Source organism: Bufo bufo, chromosome 2, assembly GCF_905171765.1.
Source record: "Bufo bufo chromosome 2, aBufBuf1.1, whole genome shotgun sequence".
Lineage (NCBI taxonomy): Eukaryota > Metazoa > Chordata > Amphibia > Anura > Bufonidae > Bufo > Bufo bufo.
In genome coordinates this window covers 338,596,697-338,617,254 of record NC_053390.1, presented here as the reverse complement: position 1 = coordinate 338,617,254, position 20,558 = coordinate 338,596,697, and the positions used below count along the sequence as shown (strand labels likewise).

General features: G+C 42.9%; 1 protein-coding gene across 1 annotated transcript in view; it reads right to left on the bottom strand.

Annotated features, from left to right (window-relative positions):
- The window catches only part of LOC120989135 (guanine nucleotide-binding protein G(q) subunit alpha), a 154,057-nt gene that overhangs the window by 30,414 nt on the left and 103,085 nt on the right, over positions 1 to 20,558 (bottom strand). Inside the window, exons 3-5 of the mRNA XM_040417053.1 lie at positions 16,411 to 16,565; positions 15,816 to 15,944; positions 239 to 368 (exon numbers count right to left, since the gene is read on the bottom strand). Coding sequence (XP_040272987.1) covers positions 239 to 368; positions 15,816 to 15,944; positions 16,411 to 16,565 — 414 coding nt within the window. The remainder of the gene's footprint in view (positions 1 to 238; positions 369 to 15,815; positions 15,945 to 16,410; positions 16,566 to 20,558) is intronic.

The following is a 20,558-nucleotide window of genomic DNA, read 5'->3' as shown; positions in this document are numbered from 1 at the left end:
ATACAATCTACAGAACACCTAACCCAAGCCCGAACTTCTGTGAAGAAGTTCGGGTTTTGGTACCAAACATGCGCGATTTTTCTCACGCGAGTGCAAAGCGCATTACAATGTTTTGAACTCGCGTGGAAAAATCACAGGTGTTCCCGTAACGCACCCGCACTTTTTCCCGCAACGCCTGTCTGAAAGAGGCCTTACTAGTAAAATCACGGCCTGCTAAGTAAAATGAGAGATCACTTGCCTCATTGTCAGACTCCACGAGCACCTGATCATATTCACTAAGGGCTACAAGAAACATTATGGAAGTGACATTTTCAAAGCAGTGGATCCACTTCCTCCTTTCTGATCGCTGCCCTCCTACATCCACCATTCTATAAAAAGAGAGCAAGGGTTACTGGCCAAGGACAACATAGCTTTCATTTGCGTATGCACAGTTTCATTAACAGCAAAGCAATACAAATACAGTGAGGTCACTGCTTTACGTAAGAGGATGTTTTAATAGAAAAAAAAAAAAAACATTTAAAAAAAATGAAGACTTTTCTAATATAATTGACTGGTTCTGTGTGTTGGTCATGGTTTCTGGGATGCCATGTCTGAAGGGGAATGTAGTGTAGTGTGCTTAACTGGCCAGAAAGAGTGCTGTTGGGCTGCCTCCGTGCTCTGTTATGGGGCGTTGGTCCCCACAGGCAGGCAGGGGCACACTTGAAAGCGGTTATTATGAAGTGAGATGAAATCCCATCCATTAATTTAGCTTACCACTGCCCAGTAATACATGGATACATTTAGGGGGAAGTCATTTTTTTTTTTTCTATACGAGGAGCCCCTTGCACCTAATCAGACCATTTGTGATCAGAGGAATATTGGTTTACTTTTCGTTTTGGTGAAAATGTGATAAGGGCATATAGGAATACACTGAACAAAAATATAAACACTTTCGGTTTTGCTCCTATTTTGCTTGAGCTGAACTCAAAGATCTGAAACAAACTTCGCACAGCTATTGAAGAGGAGTGGACCAACATTCCACAGGCCACAATCAACAACCTGATCAACTCTATGTGACGGAGATGTGTTGCACTGTGTGAGGCAAATGGTGGCCACACCAGATACAGACTGGTTTTCTAAATCCCCTCCCCCCCAGTTAGGCAAAACTGTGAACATTTCAGAGTGGCCTTTTATTGTGGGGAGTCTAAGGCACACCTGTGCAATATTCATGCTGTCTAATCAGCACCTTGATATGCCACACCTGTGAGGTGGGATGGATTATCTCGGCAAAGGAGAAGTGCTCACTAACACAGATTTAGACAGATTTGTGAACAATATTTGAGAGTAATGGGACTTTTGTGTATGTAGAAAATGTTTCAGATCTTTGAGTTCAGCTCAAGCAAAATGGGAGCAAAACCGAAAGTGTTGCGTTTATATTTTTGTTCAGTGTATGTACAAATGTTATACTTTTTAGGCTCTGCTTAGGTCAGAATTTTAGCCACACACAACTGATTTTGTATGATTTTTTTGTGCAAAATTCACAATGTGGCAGGCGTCTGCTTTCAGATAATATGTGGGTATGGTGGTGTAAGGTGATTAGTCAAAACTGTGAAAATTGTTGGGGCAGTGAAAGGGTTAAAACAGATGAGTTGTGATATGTTACCACAGCACTGCATTATGATCCAAAAAGGTGGAGTCGCTGTTCCAGGCATAGTGTCTGAAACGTTTATTCACTTAAAGCTTTGCCCAAGTGTCTGCTGTATACTGTTAGTTTAATACTTATGTATTCTTTCAGAATTGGCAAGAAAGTGAAATAATTTATAAGATTTTTATTGTAATAAAACTAGGCCTATGTAATAAAACACAGCAAAATAGTAAAAGACTATTAATGGAGTATAACACAACACTTACTACTGTTATATTGATGCTGAAGTAGTGAGTATTTCTATACACGAATACATAAATTTCCTCCACTGTATATGTGTACATATAGATAGCTGTCAATCACTAATCAGTGACGTGTGTCCTGTGTTTCAGCTAACACTTGGAACTGGTGTTTTTCCAGCAAAAACGAAACAAAAAAAGGCCGCAAAACACCAACAAAAAACACAAAAAGGTACAGAAAAACACCAGCAAAAAGCGGTGTGTGAAAGCACCCTAAAGAAGTTGATCACGTTATCATTATTTTGTGAGATGTGCTGGAAACAGTAAGTCACTTTAAAGGGGTCCGATACCCGGCACCTGGGAAATAACATAATGGATGGAGCCAGACGCAGACAGCTCCATCTACTGTGAAGTCGTTGTGCCAGGCTGTTGCAACTCTGCTCCTATTCACCTGAATAGGAGTTAAGCTGCAGCAACTCAGCACAAAGTCACTTAAGGGCCCTTTACATGGGCCGACAATTGAACAAATTATTGCTAATTTGTGCAGCACAAAAGATCATAGTTTCCCAGTGGCACAATCTGCTGCTGGGAAACAACAAGAAAATATGGGGAACAAAATTGGCATTAGCGATCACTCCTCCCCATCGGTGCATGTAAATGTACCGGTCTCCTTCCCGACAATCTGCTTGTACATCGTCCCGTGTAAAGGGACCTTTATTAACATAACGTTATAAGACATTAGCGTCAATGTTCTCATTTGTAAAGCATCACCTCCTTGTTTAATGGGATGAGCTGTATTTTTTAATGACATCACTTTGGGGTACATATATTGTATGGTATGGGATAGGGTGATTAGAAAAAAAAAAAATAGCAAATCCTCCACAGTTTTTTGAGTTTTGTTTGTATAGCATTCATTGTGCAATATGTGACAAAATAACTGTATTGAAGAGGTTAAACGGTCTTCTAATTCAGCTACATAAAAGGAGTGAAAGGGGTTGTCCAAGTTATTATTGGTGCAGCACCTAAGTGGTTAACCACCTCAGCCCCTAGGGCTTAAACACCCTGAAAGACCAGGCCACTTTTTACAATTCTGCACATACACTACTTTCACTATTTATTGCTCGGTCATGCAACTTACCACCCAAATGAATTTTACCTCCTTTTCTTCTCACTAATAGAGCTTTCATTTGGTGGTATTTCATTGCTGCTGACATTTTTACTTTTTTTGTTATTAATCGAAATTTAACGATTTTTTTGCAAAAAAAAATGAAATTTTTCACTTTCAGTTGTAAAATTTTGCAAAAAAAACGAGATCCATATATAAATTTTGCTCTAAATTTATTGTTCTACATGTCTTTGATAAAAAAACAAATGTTTGGGTAAAAAAAAAAATGGTTTGGGTAAAAGTTATAGCGTTTACAAACTATGGTACAAAAATGTGAATTTCCGCTTTTTGAAGCAGCTCTGACTTTCTGAGCACCTGTCATGTTTCCTGAGGTCCTACAATGCCCAGACAGTACAAACAACCCACAAATGACCCCATTTCGGAAAGTACACACCCTAAGGTATTCGCTGATGGGCATAGTGAGTTCATAGAACTTTTTATTTTTTGTCACAAGTTAGCGGAAAATGATGATTTTTTTTTTTTTTCTTACAAAGTCTCATATTCCACTAACTTGTGACAAAAAATAAAAAGTTCTATGAACTCACTATGCCCATCACGAAATACCTTGGGGTCTCTTCTTTCCAAAATGGGGTCACTTGTGGGGTAGTTATACTGCCCTGGCATTCTAGGGGCCCAAATGTGTGGTAAGGAGTTTGAAATCAAATTCTGTAAAAAATGACCAGTGAAATCTGAAAGGTGCTCTTTGGAATATGGGCCCCTTTGCCCACCTAGGCTGCAAAAAAGTGTCACACATCTGGTATCTCTGTATTCAGGAGAAGTTGAGGAATGTGTTTTGGGGTGTCTTTTTACATATACCCATGCTGGGTGAGATAAATATCTTGGTCAAATGCCAACTTTGTATAAAAAAAAAAAATGGGAAAAGTTGTCTTTTGCCAAGATATTTATCTCACCCAGCATGGGTATATGTAAAAAGACACCCCAAAACACATTCCTCAACTTCTCCTGAGTACGGAGATACCAGATGTGTGACACTTTTTTGCAGCCTAGGTGGGCAAAGGGGCCCATATTCCAAAGAGCACCTTTCGGATTTCACAGGTCATTTTTTACAGAATTTGATTTCAAACTCCTTACCACACATTTGGGCCCCTAGAATGCCAGGGCAGTATAACTACCCCACAAGTGACCCCATTTTGGAAAGAAGAGACCCCAAGGTATTCGCTGATGGGCATAGCGAGTTCATGGAAGTTTTTTTTTTTTGTCACAAGTTAGTGGAATATGAGACTTTGTATGAAAAAAAAAAATCATCATTTTCCACTAACTTGTGACAAAAAATAAAAAATTCTAGGAACTCGCCATGCCCCTCACGGAATACCTTGGGGTGTCTTCTTTCCAAAATGGGGTCACTTGTGGGGTAGTTACACTGCCCTGGCATTTTCCAGGGGCCCTAATGTGTGGTAAGTAGGTAAATGACCTGTGAAATCCTAAAGGTGCTCTTTGGAATATGGGCCCCTTTGCCCACCTAGGCTGCAAAAAAGTGTCACACATCTGGTATCGCCGTATTCAGGAGAAGTTGGGGAATGTATTTTGGGGTGTCATTTTACATATACCCATGCTGGGTGAGAGAAATATCTTGGCAAAAGACAACTTTTCCCATTTTTTTTTATACAAAGTTGGCATTTGACCAAGATATTTCTCTCACCCAGCATGGGTATATGTAAAATGACACCCCAAAACACATTCCCCAACTTCTCCTGAGTACGGCGATACCAGATGTGTGACACTTTTTTGCAGCCTAGATGCGCAAAGGTGCCCAAATTCCTTTTAGGAGGGCATTTTTAGACCTTTGGATACCAGACTTCTTCTCACACTTTGGGGCCCCTAGAATGCCAGGGCAGTATAAATACCCCACATGTGACCCCATTTTGGAAAGAAGACACCCCAAGGTATTCAATGAGGGGCATGGCGAGTTCATAGAAATTTATTTTTTTTGGCACAAGTTAGCGGAAATTGATATTTTTTATTTTTTTCTCACAAAGTCTCCCTTTCCGCTAACTTGGGACAAAAATTTCAATCTTTCATGGACTCAATATGCCCCTCACGGAATACCTGGGGGTGTCTTCTTTCCGAAATGGGGTCACATGTGGGGTATTTATACTGCCCTGGCATTCTAGGGGCCCTAAAGCGTGAGAAGAAGTCTGGAATATAAATGTCTAAAAAATTTTACGCATTTGGATTCCGTGAGGGGTATGGTGAGTTCATGTGAGATTTAATTTTTTGACACAAGTTAGTGGAATATGAGACTTTGTAAGAAAAAAAAATAATAATTCCGCTAACTTGGGCCAAAAAAATGTCTGAATGGAGCCTTACAGAGGGGTGATCAATGACAGGGAGGTGATCAATGACAGGGGGGTGATCAGAGAGTCTATATGGGGTGATCACCCCCCTGTCATTGATCACCCCTCTGTAAGGCTCGATTCAGATGTCCGTATGCGTTTTGCGGATCCGATCCATGTATCCGTGGATCCGTAAAAATCATACGGACATCTGAATGCAGCCTGACAGGGGGGTGATCAATGACAGGGGGGGGTGATCAATGACAGGGGGGTGATCAGGGAGTCTATATGGGGTGATCACCACAGTCATTGATCACGCCCCTGTAAGGCTCCACTCAGACGTCCGTGTGCGTTTTGCGGATCCGATCCATCTATCAGTGGATCCGTAAAAATCATGCGGACATCTGAATGGAGCTTTACAGGGGGTTGATCAATGACAGGGGGGTAATCAATGACAGGGGGGTGATCAGGGAGTCTATATGGGGTGATCACCACAGTCATTGATCACGCCCCTGTAAGGCTCCACTCAGACGTCTGTGTGCGTTTTGCGGATCCGATCCATCTATCAGTGGATCCGTAAAAATCATGCGGACATCTGAATGGAGCTTTACAGGGGGTTGATCAATGACAGGGGGGTAATCAATGACAGGGGGGTGATCAGGGAGTCTATATGGGGTGATCACCACAGTCATTGATCACGCCCCTGTAAGGCTCCACTCAGACGTCCGTGTGCGTTTTGCGGATCCGATCCATCTATCAGTGGATCCGTAAAAATCATGCGGACGTCTGAATGGAGCTTTACAGGGGTGTGATCAATGACAGGGGGGTAATCAATGACAGGGGGGTGATCAGGGAGTCTATATGGGGTGATCAGGGGTGATCAAGGGTGAATAAGGGGTTAATAAGTGACAGGGGGGTGTAGTGTAGTGTAGTGGTGTTTGGTGCAACATATTACTGAGCTACCTGTGTCCTCTGGTGGTCGATCCAAACAAAGGGGACCACCAGAGGACCAGGTAGCAGGTATATTAGACGCTGTTATCAAAACAGCGTCTAATATACCTGTTAGGGGTTAAAAAAAACACATCTCCAGCCTGCCAGCGAACGATCGCCGCTGGCAGGCTGGAGATCAACTCTCTTACCGTCCGTTCCTGTGAGCGCGCGCGCCTGTGTGCGCGCGTTCACAGGAAATCCCGGCCATCGCGAGATGACGCGTATATGCGTGATTGTGCCCAGCGCTGCCACCTCCGGAAAGCGAATCTGCGTTAGGCGGTCCGGAGGTGGTTAAAGGGGTTATCCGAGTTATGAAAAAAAAACTGAAAAACTTATAAAACTCATCAGGACTTACATATGCATTAGTTAAGCTTGATTTCTTAAAAAAGAAACCCATATTTACACCTTTTCATGGTTCTGTCATTGCTTTGTTTACATGCTGAAGTACATGCTGAGGGGGCGTGTAACAACAAAGCCTGAGCTCTGCCTCATGAATATTTCTGGGCGTGAACAACCTGACCTTTCCTTCACCCTGCTCTGCACATCCTAATTTTGCATAAACCAGTCACATGATCATCTCCTAGCTCACACAGACAGATCATCCTGTCACATTGCAGAAACACAGGCTCTGTGTATCTAAGCCCCGTGGCAGCTCTGTGTATCTAAGCCCCGTGGCAGCTCTGTGTATCTAATATAGCTTAGATAAATATAGGTATCAGATAGCTTAGATACATAAAAGGTGTCATATATGACACCTATCTATCTAAGCTATATTACAGCCTTATCTATGTTGACTATACACTATGTAGTCACTGTCCCCCCTCCCCCCCATACACACAATGCAGTGTCCCCCACCTCCACCCCATACACACAATGCAGTGTCCCCCACCCCCACCCCATACACACAATGCAGTGTCCCCCACCTCCACCCCATACACACAATGGAGTGTCCCCCACCCCATACACACAATGCAGTGTTCCCCCACCCCATACACACAATGCAGTGTCCCCCACCCCCACCCCATACACACAATGCAGTGTCCCCCACGCCCACCCCATACACACAATGCAGTGTCCCCCACGCCCACCCCATACACACAATGCAGTGTCCCCCACGCCCACCCCATACACACAATGCAGTGTCCCCCACGCCCACCCCATACACACAATGCAGTGTCCCCCACGCCCACCCCATACACACAATGCAGTGTCCCCCACCCCCACCCCATACACACAATGCAGTGTCCCCCACCCCCACCCCATACACACAATGCAGTGTCCCCCACCCCCACCCCATACACACAATGCAGTGTCCCCCACCCCCACCCCATACACACAATGCAGTGTCCCCCACCCCATACACACAATGCAGTGTCCCCCACCCCCACCCCATACACACAATGCAGTGTCCCCCACCCCATACACACAATGCAGTGTCCCCCACCCCCACCCCATACACACAATGAAGTGTCCCCGACCCCATACACACAATGCAGTGTACCCCCACCCCATGGAAATTACATTTTTGAAATCTGAAATATTTAAATTATCTGTTAAACAAACTCCAGCTAGGACTGCTGCAATGCCACTGCCACAGAGGACCCCCAGAAATGGCAGATGGGTTACTGTAGGTTCGGGAAGTCTTAGAGTGGTGGATAGAAGACATGTCCCACAGTCGGTGGTTCTCCATAATTCATTTGCAGCACTCTCAGAATGTAAGGACAACATGGTATGATATAGACTCAAGCACAGAGGGTGAGAAACCATCGACTCCTATGTCTAATGTATGTAACAAAAAAGATAAAGTGAAGTCTTAAAGGAAGCAGCTGTTGCTGGGTGATTCAATCATAAGAAGTGTGGAGCTTAAAGAAAATGGTTTTGTGAGATGTCTCCCTGGGGCTACTGCTAGAAGAGATAGAAGACGTATTATTAATATTGTTAAGCAAGCAAAGCAGGAAGGGGACGTGGATGTTCTTGTCAATCTAGGGACAAATGACCTGGCTTGCAATGAAGTGTCAGAGGTGAAAAAATCTTTTATCACACTTGGTAATGACGTACAGGATTTTGCATCCACCATTTCATTTTCTGAAGTTCTGCCTGTGCATAATGTTCAGAATGATAGGCAGAGGCGCATAAAGGAGTTCAACATATGGCTTGGTAAATGGTGTCAAGAGCAAGGATTTGGCTTTGTTTCTCATGATAGCTCTACTTGGAATAGAAAGGAACTGTACAAAAAAGATGGCTTGCATCTTTCTCTCAAAGGAACAAATGTACTTAGTGAACAACTCCAAGAATTTGCGAAAGAGTATTTAAACTAGGAAGGGGGGGCAAAAGAGTCAAAATAAAAGAGTCCAATTGCCCCCCGAAACAATGCCAGAACAGGTCAGAAGCACAGAGGTTAAGAAATGATAAGCTCAGAGTCCTGTCTACAAATGCTCGCAGTTTAGGTAAAAAAAATCAATGAACTTGGGTCAATAATGGCATCTGAGAATGTAGATTTAGTGGCTGTTACGGAGACATGGTTTAATGAAAGAAATGACTGGGACATAACCATACCAGGGTACTCTTTATACAGAAGAGACAGAGAAGGCAAGAAAGGAGGAGGAGTGGCCCTGTATGTGAAAGATAGCATTAAATCTAACCTAATACAAGTTGGTGAGGCCAACATAGAGTCAGTTTGGGTTACGTTGCAGTTTGCTAACCATGCAGTAACTCGTGTAGGTGTGATATATAGACCACCTGGTCAAGTTAAAGAACTAGATGATCTACTAGTTGAAGAAATAGCTAAAATGACAATGAAAGGAGAAGTTATCATTATGGGAGATTTCAATCTTCCAGATATAAACTGGAAAACCAAAATAGCAAGTTCTACCAGGAGTACAGATATTCTAAATTCCCTACTGGGGTTATCTCTACAACAAGTGGTTGAGGAGCCAACCCGGAGGGAGGCCATTATGGATTTGGTATTCACAAATGGGGATTCGGTATATGATGTCATTGTAGGCGAAACCTTGGGATCTAGTGATCACCAGTCAGTGTGGTTTAATATAAGAACTGTGAAAGAGTCCCACCACACAAAAACAAAAGTTTTAGATTTTAGAAAAACAGACTTTTCAAAAATGAAATTAGTCATAAATGAGTCCTTATCAGACTGGAACGGATTACATGGAGTCCAGGAGAAATGGGACTACTTAAAAGGTGCATTATTGAAGGCAACAGAAAATTGCATTAGACTTGTCAGTAAAAGCAAAAAAAGGAAGAGACCACTGTGGTACTCAGCAGAAGTGGCCCAAATCATTAAAAATAAAAAGCTAGCATTTTGTAATTATAAAAAAAACCAGAGCAATGAAGATAAGGAAATCTACAAGATTAGGCAGAGAGAGGCCAAGCAAGTTATAAGAACTTCTAAAGCGCAGGCAGAAGAAAAACTAGCTCAGTCTATGAAAAAAGGGGATAAGACATTCTTCAGATATATAAATGAAAAAAGGAAATTAAAACAAGGAATAACTAAATTAAAAACAAAGGACGGAAGGTATGTAGAAGAGAATAAAGGGCTAGCCGACTGCCTTAATGAATACTTCTGTTCAGTTTTTACAAAAGAAAAAGGAGAAGGACCTCCACTAGAAAGGATGACTAATAAATCGTTTGATGCATGTATCTTTACAGAGGAAGATGTTCTAAGTTTGCTGTCTAAGGTGAAGACAAATAAGTCACAGGGGCCTGATGAGATACACCCAAAATTATTAAAAGAGCTTAGTGGTGAGCTGGCAAAACCGCTAACAGATTTATTTAACCAATCATTAGTAACAGGAGTCGTCCCGGAAGATTGGAAATTGGCAAATGTCGTGCCCATTGACAAGAAAGGTAGTAGGGAGGAATCGAGCAACTATAGACCAGTGAGTCTGAATAGTAGGCAAATTAATGGAAACCCTATTAAAGGATAGGATTGTGGAACATCTAAAATCCCATGGATTGCAAGATGAAAAACAACATGGGTTTACTTCAGGGAGATCATGTCAAACAAATCTTATAGATTTTTTTGACTGGGTGACTAAAATAATAGACGGTGGAGGTGCAGTAGACATCGCATATCTAGATTTTAGTAAGGCTTTTGACACTGTCCCACATAGAAGACTCATCAATAAACTGCAGTCATTGAGCATGGACTCCCATATTGTTGAGTGGATTAGGCAGTGGCTGAGTGACAGACAACTGAGGGTTGTAGTCAATGGAGAACATTCAAAACAAGGTCATGTTACCAGTGGGGTTCCACAGGGATCTGTACTGGGACCAATTTTGTTTAATATCTTCATAAGTGATATTGCAAAAGGCCTCGATGGTAAGGTTTGTCTTTTTGCTGATGACACAAAGATATGTAACAGGGTTGATGTTCCTGGAGGGAAACGCCAAATGGAAAAGGATTTAGGAAAACTAGAAGAATGGTCAGAACTCTGGCAACTGAAATTTAATGTGGATAAGTGCAAGATAATGCACCTGGGGCGTAAAAACCCAAGGGCAGAATATAGAATATTTGACACAGTCCTGACCTCAGTATCGGACTAAAGGGATTTAGGAGTAATTATTTCAGAAGACTTAAAGGTGGGAAGACAATGTAATAGGGCAGCACGAAATGCCAGCAGAATGCTTGGATGTATAGGGAGAGGTATAAGCAGTAGAAAGAGTGAAGTGCTTATGCCGCTGTACAGAACACTGGTGAGACCTCACTTGGAGTATTGTGCGCAGTACTGGAGGCCATATCTCCAGAAGGATATAGATACTCTAGAGAGAGTTCAGAGAAGAGCTACTAAACTAGTACATGGATTGCAGGATAAAACTTACCAGGAAAGGTTAAAAGGACTTTAATATGTATAGCTTGGAAGAAAGAAGAGACAGAGGGGATATGATAGAAACTTTTAAATACATAAAGGGAATCAACTCGGTAAAGGAGGAGAGCATATTTAAAAGAAGAAAAACTATCACAAGAGGACACAGTTTTAAATTAGAGGGGCAAAGGTTTAAAAGTAATATAAGGAAGTATTACTTTACTGAGAGAGTAGTGGATGCATGGAATAGCCTTCCTGCAGAAGTGGTAGCTGCAAATACAGTGAAGGGGTTTAGGCATGCATGGGATAGGCATAAGGCTATCCTTCATATAAGATAGGGCCAGGGACTATTCATAGGATTCAGATATATTGGGCAGACTAGATGGGCCAAATGGTTCTTATCTGCCGACACATTCTATGTTTCTATACACACAATGCAGTGTCCCCCACCCCATTCACACAATGCAGTGTCCCCCACCCCCACCCCATACACACAATGCAGTGTCCCCTACCCCATACACACAATGCAGTGTCCCCCACCCCTACCCCATACACACAATGCAGTGTCCCCCACCCCTCCATACACCCCATACACACAATGCAGTGTCCCCCACCCCTCCATACACACAATGCAGTGTCCACCACCCCTCCATACACACAATGCAGTGTCCCCCACCCCTCCATACTCACAATGCAGTGTCCCCCACCCCTCCATACACACAATATACACAATGCAGTGTCCCCCACCTTCCTCTTCCTGGGAAACCTAAGAGCCCAGGCAGAAGCACATGTCTTTACTCTCTGGTGTAAACTCCAGGGAGGGCGGGTCTTTCATCTGATTGGCTGTCCTGACTTGCCTTCTCTTTTGTGTATGGTAATGACAGCCCTGCTCCGCTATTGTTATGCTAATGAAATCGCAGCAAGATACAGGGAGAGAGGGGGCGGGCACCAAAGGCTCTGACGTCTCGTTTACAGAGCTGGGCCACTCCCTCAAGCAGGGAGAAGCTTGTAAACGAGACGTCAGTGCCAGAGAAGGGTTGATGACGTCGGGGATCACATGGCCCAAATCAGCAGTGTGGAAACAGCGCAAAATCTATAAAGTGAGTACATTAGAAATGTATCTTTAATGATGTATAAAGCAGCCCTAACACATTTTTTTAGGTCGGATAACCCCTTTAACTGCCGCTGATCGCAGCTCCCAGCTATGTGATTCTGCTGCCAGCACCCGCCTCCTGTCTTAAAGGTTAATTATTATTGGTGGCGCAGTGCGCGCCCCCCCTCCAACCCCCCAGTATTAAAATCATTGGTGGCAGTGGCCACAGGGTCCCCTCCCCTCCTCCTCATTGGTGGTGCTGTGGCAGCTTCTGATCGGAGCCCCAGCAGTGTAATCGCGGGGCTCCGATCGGTTACCATGGGAGCCAGGACAACGGAAACAAAAAACGGAACAATGGATCTGTAAAAAACAGACCAAAAACACTGACAAAGCCATACGGTCGTGTGCAAGTGGCCTTAGGGTGAATAGGACAAGGGATGACAAGATCCCAGGTTCTAGCCCCTAAGGGGGCTAATAGTTATTAAATAAAAAGTTTTAAAAAAGTTAATAAAACCACCAAAAAATAAAATTAAAAAAAACACACAAATGAAAGTATAAATCACCGCCTTTCCCAATTTTACATATAAAATATCTAAAAAATAAATAAACATATCGCATATCACCATGTCCGAAAAGTCCAAAGTATTAAAATAGAAAAAAAAAATCTCCTATGCGGTGAACTCCCAAACAGTAAAAAAAATAAAAATGAATACTGCGCGATTCACCATTTTTTTTTTAAATGCAGAATGCACGCGGCGTTTTTGGTGTTGATTTTTTTTCCGCGTGGTATCGAGTATCTCAATACTTTTTTATGGTATCGAAATCTAATAAAAATTTTGGTATCGCAACAACCCCAATTTATTACAAAAGTAATGTATTTTCTGTTGATTACCTTCTTCTACAGTGGCCCTCTCTCATATTTGACATCAGCTTCTTTGCCTGCTCTTAAGACGATCCGTGCCTCAGGAGGGGGCAGTCCTGCCCTGTACACGGAATGTCACTGAAGCCTGATCTGTGGGCTGTGCTTGCTGGAGGGACAAGCCTTGCCCCCTGTGCACAGGTCATACAGTGCTCCAGACAAAAAAAAAAAATACCTAGTAGCCATTGGCTCCTGAACAGAAAAATTTAGGAGCCAAATAAAATTTTTAGTTGCCAAATTGAAACCAAATAAAAATTTGGGTATCGTGACAACGCTACGCTGATCAGATCGGCATAGGGTTGTTTCGTTATCAAATATTTTTTTATAATTTAATAGTTTGGATTTTTCGGACGCAGCGCTATGTAATATGTTTATTTATTTATTGTTTATATATTTTATATGTAAAATTGGGAAAGGGGGTACTTTCACACTTGCGGCAGGACGGATCCGACATGCTGTTCACCATGTTGGATCCGTCCTGCGGCTATTTCGCCGTGCCTCCGCTCCGTCCCCATTGACTATAATGGGGACGGGGGCGGAGCTCTGGCGCAGCAAGGCGAAATGCCGCCGGACTAAAATTACTGCATGTCAGGCTTTTTAGTCCGGCGGCTTTCGCCGTGCTGCGCCGGAGCTCCGCCCCCGTCCCCATTATAGTCAATGGGGACGGAGCGGCGAAATAGCGGCAGGACGGATCAGACATGGTGAACAGCATGTCGGATCCGTCCTGCCGCAAGTGTGAAAGTAGCCTTAGGGTACTTTCACACTAGCATTTTTCTTTTCCGGCAAAGAGTTCCGTCACCACAGGGGCTCTATACCGGAAAAGAGCTGATCAGGCATATCCCCATGCATTCTGAATGGAGAGTAATCCGTTCAGGATGCATCAGGATGTCTTCAGTTCAGTTGTTTTGACTGATCAGGCAAAAGATAAAACCGTAGCATGCTACGGTTTTATCTCCCGCCAAAAAAACTGAAGACTTGCCTGAATGCCGGATATGGCATTCAAAATACCGGATCCGTCCGGTAAAAATGTGTAAAAAGATAAAAGGCAAGAGGAGAGATTGATTCGTTCTTGCAATGCATTTGTGAGATGGATCCGTCTCACAAATGCTTTCAGTCACATCCAGATTGGCACATCCGGCGGACAGTTCTGACGACTGAACTGCTTACCGGATCACACTGCCGCAAGTGTGAAAGTAGCCTTAGGCCTCTTTCACAAGGGCGTTGCGGGAAAAGGTGCGGGTGCGTTGCGGGAACACCCGCGATTGTTCCGCGCGAGAGAAAAGTTACGCATGTTTGGTACCCAAACCCGAACTTCGGGCTTGGGATCGGTGTTCTGTAGATTGTATTATTTTCCCTTATAACATGGTTATAAGGGAAAATAATAGCATTCTGAATACAGAATGCTTAGTAGGTGATCAATTGAGGGTTAAAAAAAAATAAAAAAATAAACTCACCTTCTCCTCTTGTTCGCGTAGTTCTCCCGGTCTTTAGTTCTTTAATGATGAGTTGTGGGCTAAGGAGCTTATTGACACAAAGCTACGCCCCCTCCTACTGGAGGCAGAATGTCTCAGCATTAGCCATTATAACTCAATAAGCATAAGATAAATTCCAGACACAGTGAAAGCATTTTTACATGCCAAGCACCAAATCTAACACGTGCTTTATACACTTTCTACGTCTCAATAGACTACTTTGAAGTAGGAAAAGGAGGTATGGCTAATTGGAGTTGCAGATTGTGCACCAGATTTATTAATGATGTGCTTTATTATTTTGGAGAAAAATGTTAGTAAAATGTCAGAGAGTCAGAGAGCTGGCACAAGAAAGAAGTGTTTAAACATGTCTAGAAATATGTGCCAAATTCATCACAAGGCATAGAAAACGGTGATAAATTTGCCGTTTTTTCTGCCTGGTCTAGTTTTATGCTGCTCAATTTTAGGAAAGTATTAATAAATCTGCCCCAATGTGTTGCGCATATTGAAAGTTCAAAAGAGGACTCTTTGAACCAGAGTCCTTAAAGGGGTATTCCCATCTTAGACAATGGGGGCATATCGCTAGGATATGCCTCCATTGTCTGATAGGTGCGGTCCCACCGCTGGGACCAGCACCTATATCGAGACTGGAGCGTGGAGCGCTGTGGCTGGAGGACCCCACCACCAAGCGCTAATCCCCACCTCTCCCATAGAAGTGAATGGGAGCGTGCCCCGCATGCGCGGCCCATGCTCCCATTCATTTCTATGGGGCAGACGGCAATAGCCGAGCCAGCGCTCTGCTATTTTCGGCAGCCCCATAGAAATGAATGGAGGGCGGCTGTGCATGCGCAGTGCGCTCTCCTTCACTTTCGGGGCACCTCTCTCGATATAGGTGCGGGTCCCAGCGGTGGGACCCGCGCTTATAAGACAATGGGGGCATATCCTAGCGATATGCCCCCATTGTCTCAGATGAGAAAACCCCTTTAAGGGAGAACTACTTTAACCATAAAGGCTGCACAGACTTACACAGAAAGGCCTCTAAATTAAGAAACCACACTAGGAACTTCTAGTGATGATACCAATAATAACCAGGATTCTAGTCCACTAAGCAAATGGATCAGTTATAGGGCAATCTGTAAAATCAAGTGCAACCCCCACATAAAAGGTCTGACAATACCCAAGCGATATTCTTACTCTACCTGAAGATGACACTCTGTAAATCAAATGGGTATTCAATTATTCCTGTTGTGGGCACTCTGACCCTGAGCACATCTTGTTGGGAGGGTAGATATCCATAATCTGCGATACGGTCCAAGTCATTGAGATAACTATAAATGAAACACAGGACAGCAAACATTGCCATTATATGTAAGTTACATAGATATTATAACATCATAATATGTTTCATAAGCCAGCAAGCTCCTTCATCATAAATAGTTCAACTAGTCTCCAGCATAGAAGAGGTTATGTTCTTACAACGAGCATGCGACAGGCTAGTATGGAAATGTGACTTTTCACAAGAGCAGCAGTGTGAAACTATGTAGCCGTAATAAAATATAACGGCAAAGGGACTGTTGGATTACAACATTCCTGATCCTTTGTTCTCACAGCAGAAAAGTTGCAGCTAGAGATGTCTGGCTAGACTTATAGCCCTCTCCCTATTGAGAATACATGCATGCTTGATTCTGCCATATTATATGGTTGGCCAGTCCCACCAAATGTTGGGTGCAGCCAATGTTCTTCTAGTGTGTATGGCCACCTTGAGATTATAAGCAACGCAAAACCATTACTTACTATTTTGTAGAATCAGACAATTGATATTCCCGTCTCCGATCGTAGCACTCTTGTATGCCAGGGTCATTCCATAAATATTTTATTGCATCTACGTAAGGGTTCGCAAATGAGGACACCTTCTCTACATCAACTTCCCGAATTAACAGTGCATGGCCCTTTAAGAAAAAGAAAAGCATAGAGCATAGTAAGTAAATTAAAACCACAAAATATATTTTAAATGGATATTTCAGATTACACACTATGTCCCACGATCAAATTTGTGAAACAAGGCATCATAAATGAACTAAAAGCTCAAGACCTGAATTAAAAGAGTTGTTTAGGATTATACAAAAAGGGTTGCCAAAACAGAGGCAATCTTATTCACAGGATATTTCTCGTATTTCAGCTGAGTCAAGTTTACTTGGAAGAAAAAGCTGGGCTGCAATATTAGATGTGACAAATACCACGCCTCGTGCCCGCTTGACGTCACCTACGTTGAGCTCACGAGACACAGTATGGTCACTTGTTACCAAAGCGTGAAGTTACGCCCTCCAGACACCTCCTGTCCACGCGGGCACAGAGGCAACAAGCTGAGAGAGCCTTTTCACTGCCGCAGTAAAAAACAGCGCCTCCTCAGCCCGGGAAATCTGCCACCAGCTTCTCGTTTGATAGAAGCCCAGTCCGCTAACGGGATTATATAGGGTGAGTAATCGCCTTAAAGGGACTCTGTCACCACTTTCTAACCCCCCCTTTTAAAAGTATTGTTATCTCCATGGCGCCCCTGTGATTACAAAGGTGTTGTTAGAAGATAAATTCGCTGTCTCCTTTTGATAAAAATACCTTTTATCTAACCTGTCAATCTTCTTGATAAGGTGCCCAGGGCGTTTCTGTTGGTCTCAAGCTGCCGCCCGCCGCCGCCGTTGGTGCCCAGCTCCTCCCCTGATGCTTTCAGCGCCGCCTGAATGTAATGAAATACGCCTCCGGCTCTCGCTCAGTGCCCCCTCCTCCTTTTCAAAGATCCCGCGCGTGCGCACAGACCTGTGCCTGATGCGCCCGTGCGGACATTTACAATCAGCCTCATTGAGCGAAGTGCGCATGCGCGCACTTCGCTCAACCTCCTCATCAGACGAGCACTGCAGCCAGCCACAGCCTGGCTGGCTGCAGTGCTCGTCTGATGAGGAGGTTGAGCGAAGTGCGCGCATGCGCACTTCGCTCAATGAGGCTGATTGTAAATGTCCGCACGGGCGCATCAGGCACAGGCCTGTGCGCACGCGCGGGATCTTTGAAAAGGAGGAGGGGGCACTGAGCGAGAGCCGGAGGCGTATTTCATTACATTCAGGCGGCGCTGAAAGCATCAGGGGAGGAGCTGGGCACCAACGGCGGCAGCGGCGGGCGGCAGCTTGAGACCAACAGAAACGCCCTGGGCACCTTATCAAGAAGATTGACAGGTTAGATAAAAGCTCTTTTTATCAAAAGGAGACGGCGAATTTATCTTCTAACAACACCTTTGTAATCACAGGGGCGCCATGGAGATAACAATACTTTTAAAAGGGGGGGTTAGAAAGTGGTGACAGAGTCCCTTTAAGGGCACACTAGATGACAATATACACAGAGAATATATACAGTGGTCTGAGGTTACAAATACAGGTGATATAGGTAAAACAGGGTTAAGCAGAGCAAAAGTCAGTTACCGGGTAGATGAAAGTTCCTTTGGGTTATGAGCGTGGAATAGTCCTTGGCTGCGGTCACGTGGGGGCAGTGATGTCAGATGGTTCCCGGGCATCCTAGCATCAAGCCAGGACCACGTGGATGTTTGGCTTTGCCCCAGGATCACAAAAAGATAACCAAATTATGCCTGGGATGGACGGACGATTCATAATTCCTTATGAAATGTAGGTGCCAACATGTCTGGGAGGTATCATTGATCCTGGGCAAGGGCTGAGACCTCCTGCTGGGGGTTTTCCTGCAGGATTAGCTTGCCTCCAACCTGGCCATTTAAGGTGTGACTTTATCCAACTGGGGCCTCTTTCAAGCCTGGACCCCTGGGGCTTTCTCCCTTGCTAACTGACAGCAGATGGCTGGGGGGTGAAAACATATTTTGCATGTACACTGACTGTGTACAGGCCAAAAGATGAATCAAATGACAATCAGGGCTGCCAGTAAATGATAATCCATATTCCTCACAATAGACATAACCCTTGGCCAAGAGTGGCATTTTCTAATACTGGACAACCTCTTTAAAAAAATGATTGTAGTTTCCCTTTAATCACATATTAGCAGTCTATGTATTTATTTATTTTTTATTAAAAAAAAAGAAAAACTGGTGGGTGGTTTTCTGGATATCAAGTCACCTCTACTTCCTGTTTTGGCTCTTAAACTTCCTCCTTTGTTTGGACTTTTAGCACTGAAGACAGCCTTATTTGACTTTCCCACTGACCAGAGAGGAAAGCGGGTGACAAAATTTCAGTACCACATATTACACTTTACCTAGGCTTATCAAGAGAACAAAAGCAATTATGTTATCCTAATAACACATACTATTTTACTAACAGGTACCCTCTTTCTCTCGCAGCACCAGTAAACTAAAAATGGATTACCTATCCACATAGTAATTTTATCTCTGTGCTGACTACTCAAAATGGACAATATTTTATATTTAATTTTCAAAGGCATAGTGCTGCCAAAATAAAAAAAAAAGCCAAAAGTTCTTAAAAATTTCATTTTCTATAAATATTAAATACTGCTTTCTAAAGACAGTGTCTCTTTAGCTTTTAGCTGTTGCACACATAGCTTATCGCTGTAGTCTAAGAATACTTTACTTACTAATCAGTAAAAAAAATTACTATTTTTGGGCTGGGTCTGGCTATTATTGTCAGAATATATTCAAGAAATCAGATTATCGTTATAATGGCCCACTCTATGTCTGTACTTTCATCCACGAGAGTGAAGGAAGAGGGAGGAACGGCTCTGATGTATACCTTTTAGTTCTCAAATAGTTAATACCCTTAATCACTTGTAATGGAATAAAAATCTCAATACATTTAAAAAAAAAAAAGCTATTTATAATTTGGCATAGTGATTGTACCAGATCATTAAACATCCTGTACAAAAATGTAACTGATCACACTGCTGTTATTCACTAGGACTACCTAGAAGCAAGGAAACGGGGAGGAAACATCATGGGGGATAGCAAAACTTTATCTTGGCAGGAAAGGAAAATTTTTACACACAAAATATGTATGCAGATAAATACAGTGTTTAGATCTCAAAATCCAACTAGGTGGGAGTAGGGCACTCCTATTTAAAAACTGTCTTGGGGTATGACCACACATGGAGGGAAAACGCTGTCGATTTTCGGCAGCAGAATTGAACGCGAAAAATCTATAGTGTTTACAGTAGCATCCAGATGCTGCGGAGTATCCACAATCTGATATGTACATAACCCTTTAATGAACCAGCCAATTATTTCTTCCTCTCCGCCTTCCAAGAGCCTTAACTTATTTTTTTTTTTTTATGTTTTCATGTGTGGACTTTTTTTTGTGGGGCAAGTTATATTTTTTTTTAATGGCACCATTTAGTTTAGCATAGCTTGTATTGAAGAATTGTGTGATGAAACTGGGGTTTTGTTTTTACAGCATCCAAAGTGTGCTAAAAATGACATGATGACCTTATTTTGTGGGTGACTATGACTACAACAATACCAAATGTATATACTTTTATTAGGTTTTACTACTAAAAAAGAAAAATTTTCTTTGCATCATATTCTGAGAACCATATTTTTTTTTAACCTTTAGTCTACAGAGATAAGTGAGGGATTGTTTTTGTGGGGCTAGCTGTAATTTTTACTGGTACCATTTTAGGGTTTATACGAGTTTTTCTTCACTTTTTCTTTAAAAAATCTTTAGGGTCAATGTGACCAAAAATGGCAAATTGTGAATTTTTTATATTTTTTGTATGCTTTTTATTTAATTTTTTTTACTGTATCTTTTAGTCTCCTTAGGGAACTTGTACATGAACTTTTGTGCCATAGCCTGCAATAGAATACTATCGCACTCTGACATTTTCACTGGCTGCCTGCCATGCCTCGGGAACAGCTTTTCAGGCAGCTCACTATGACAGGCCTAGGAGCCTTCACAAGTCCACAGGCAGTAATAGCAAACGACTGGAGC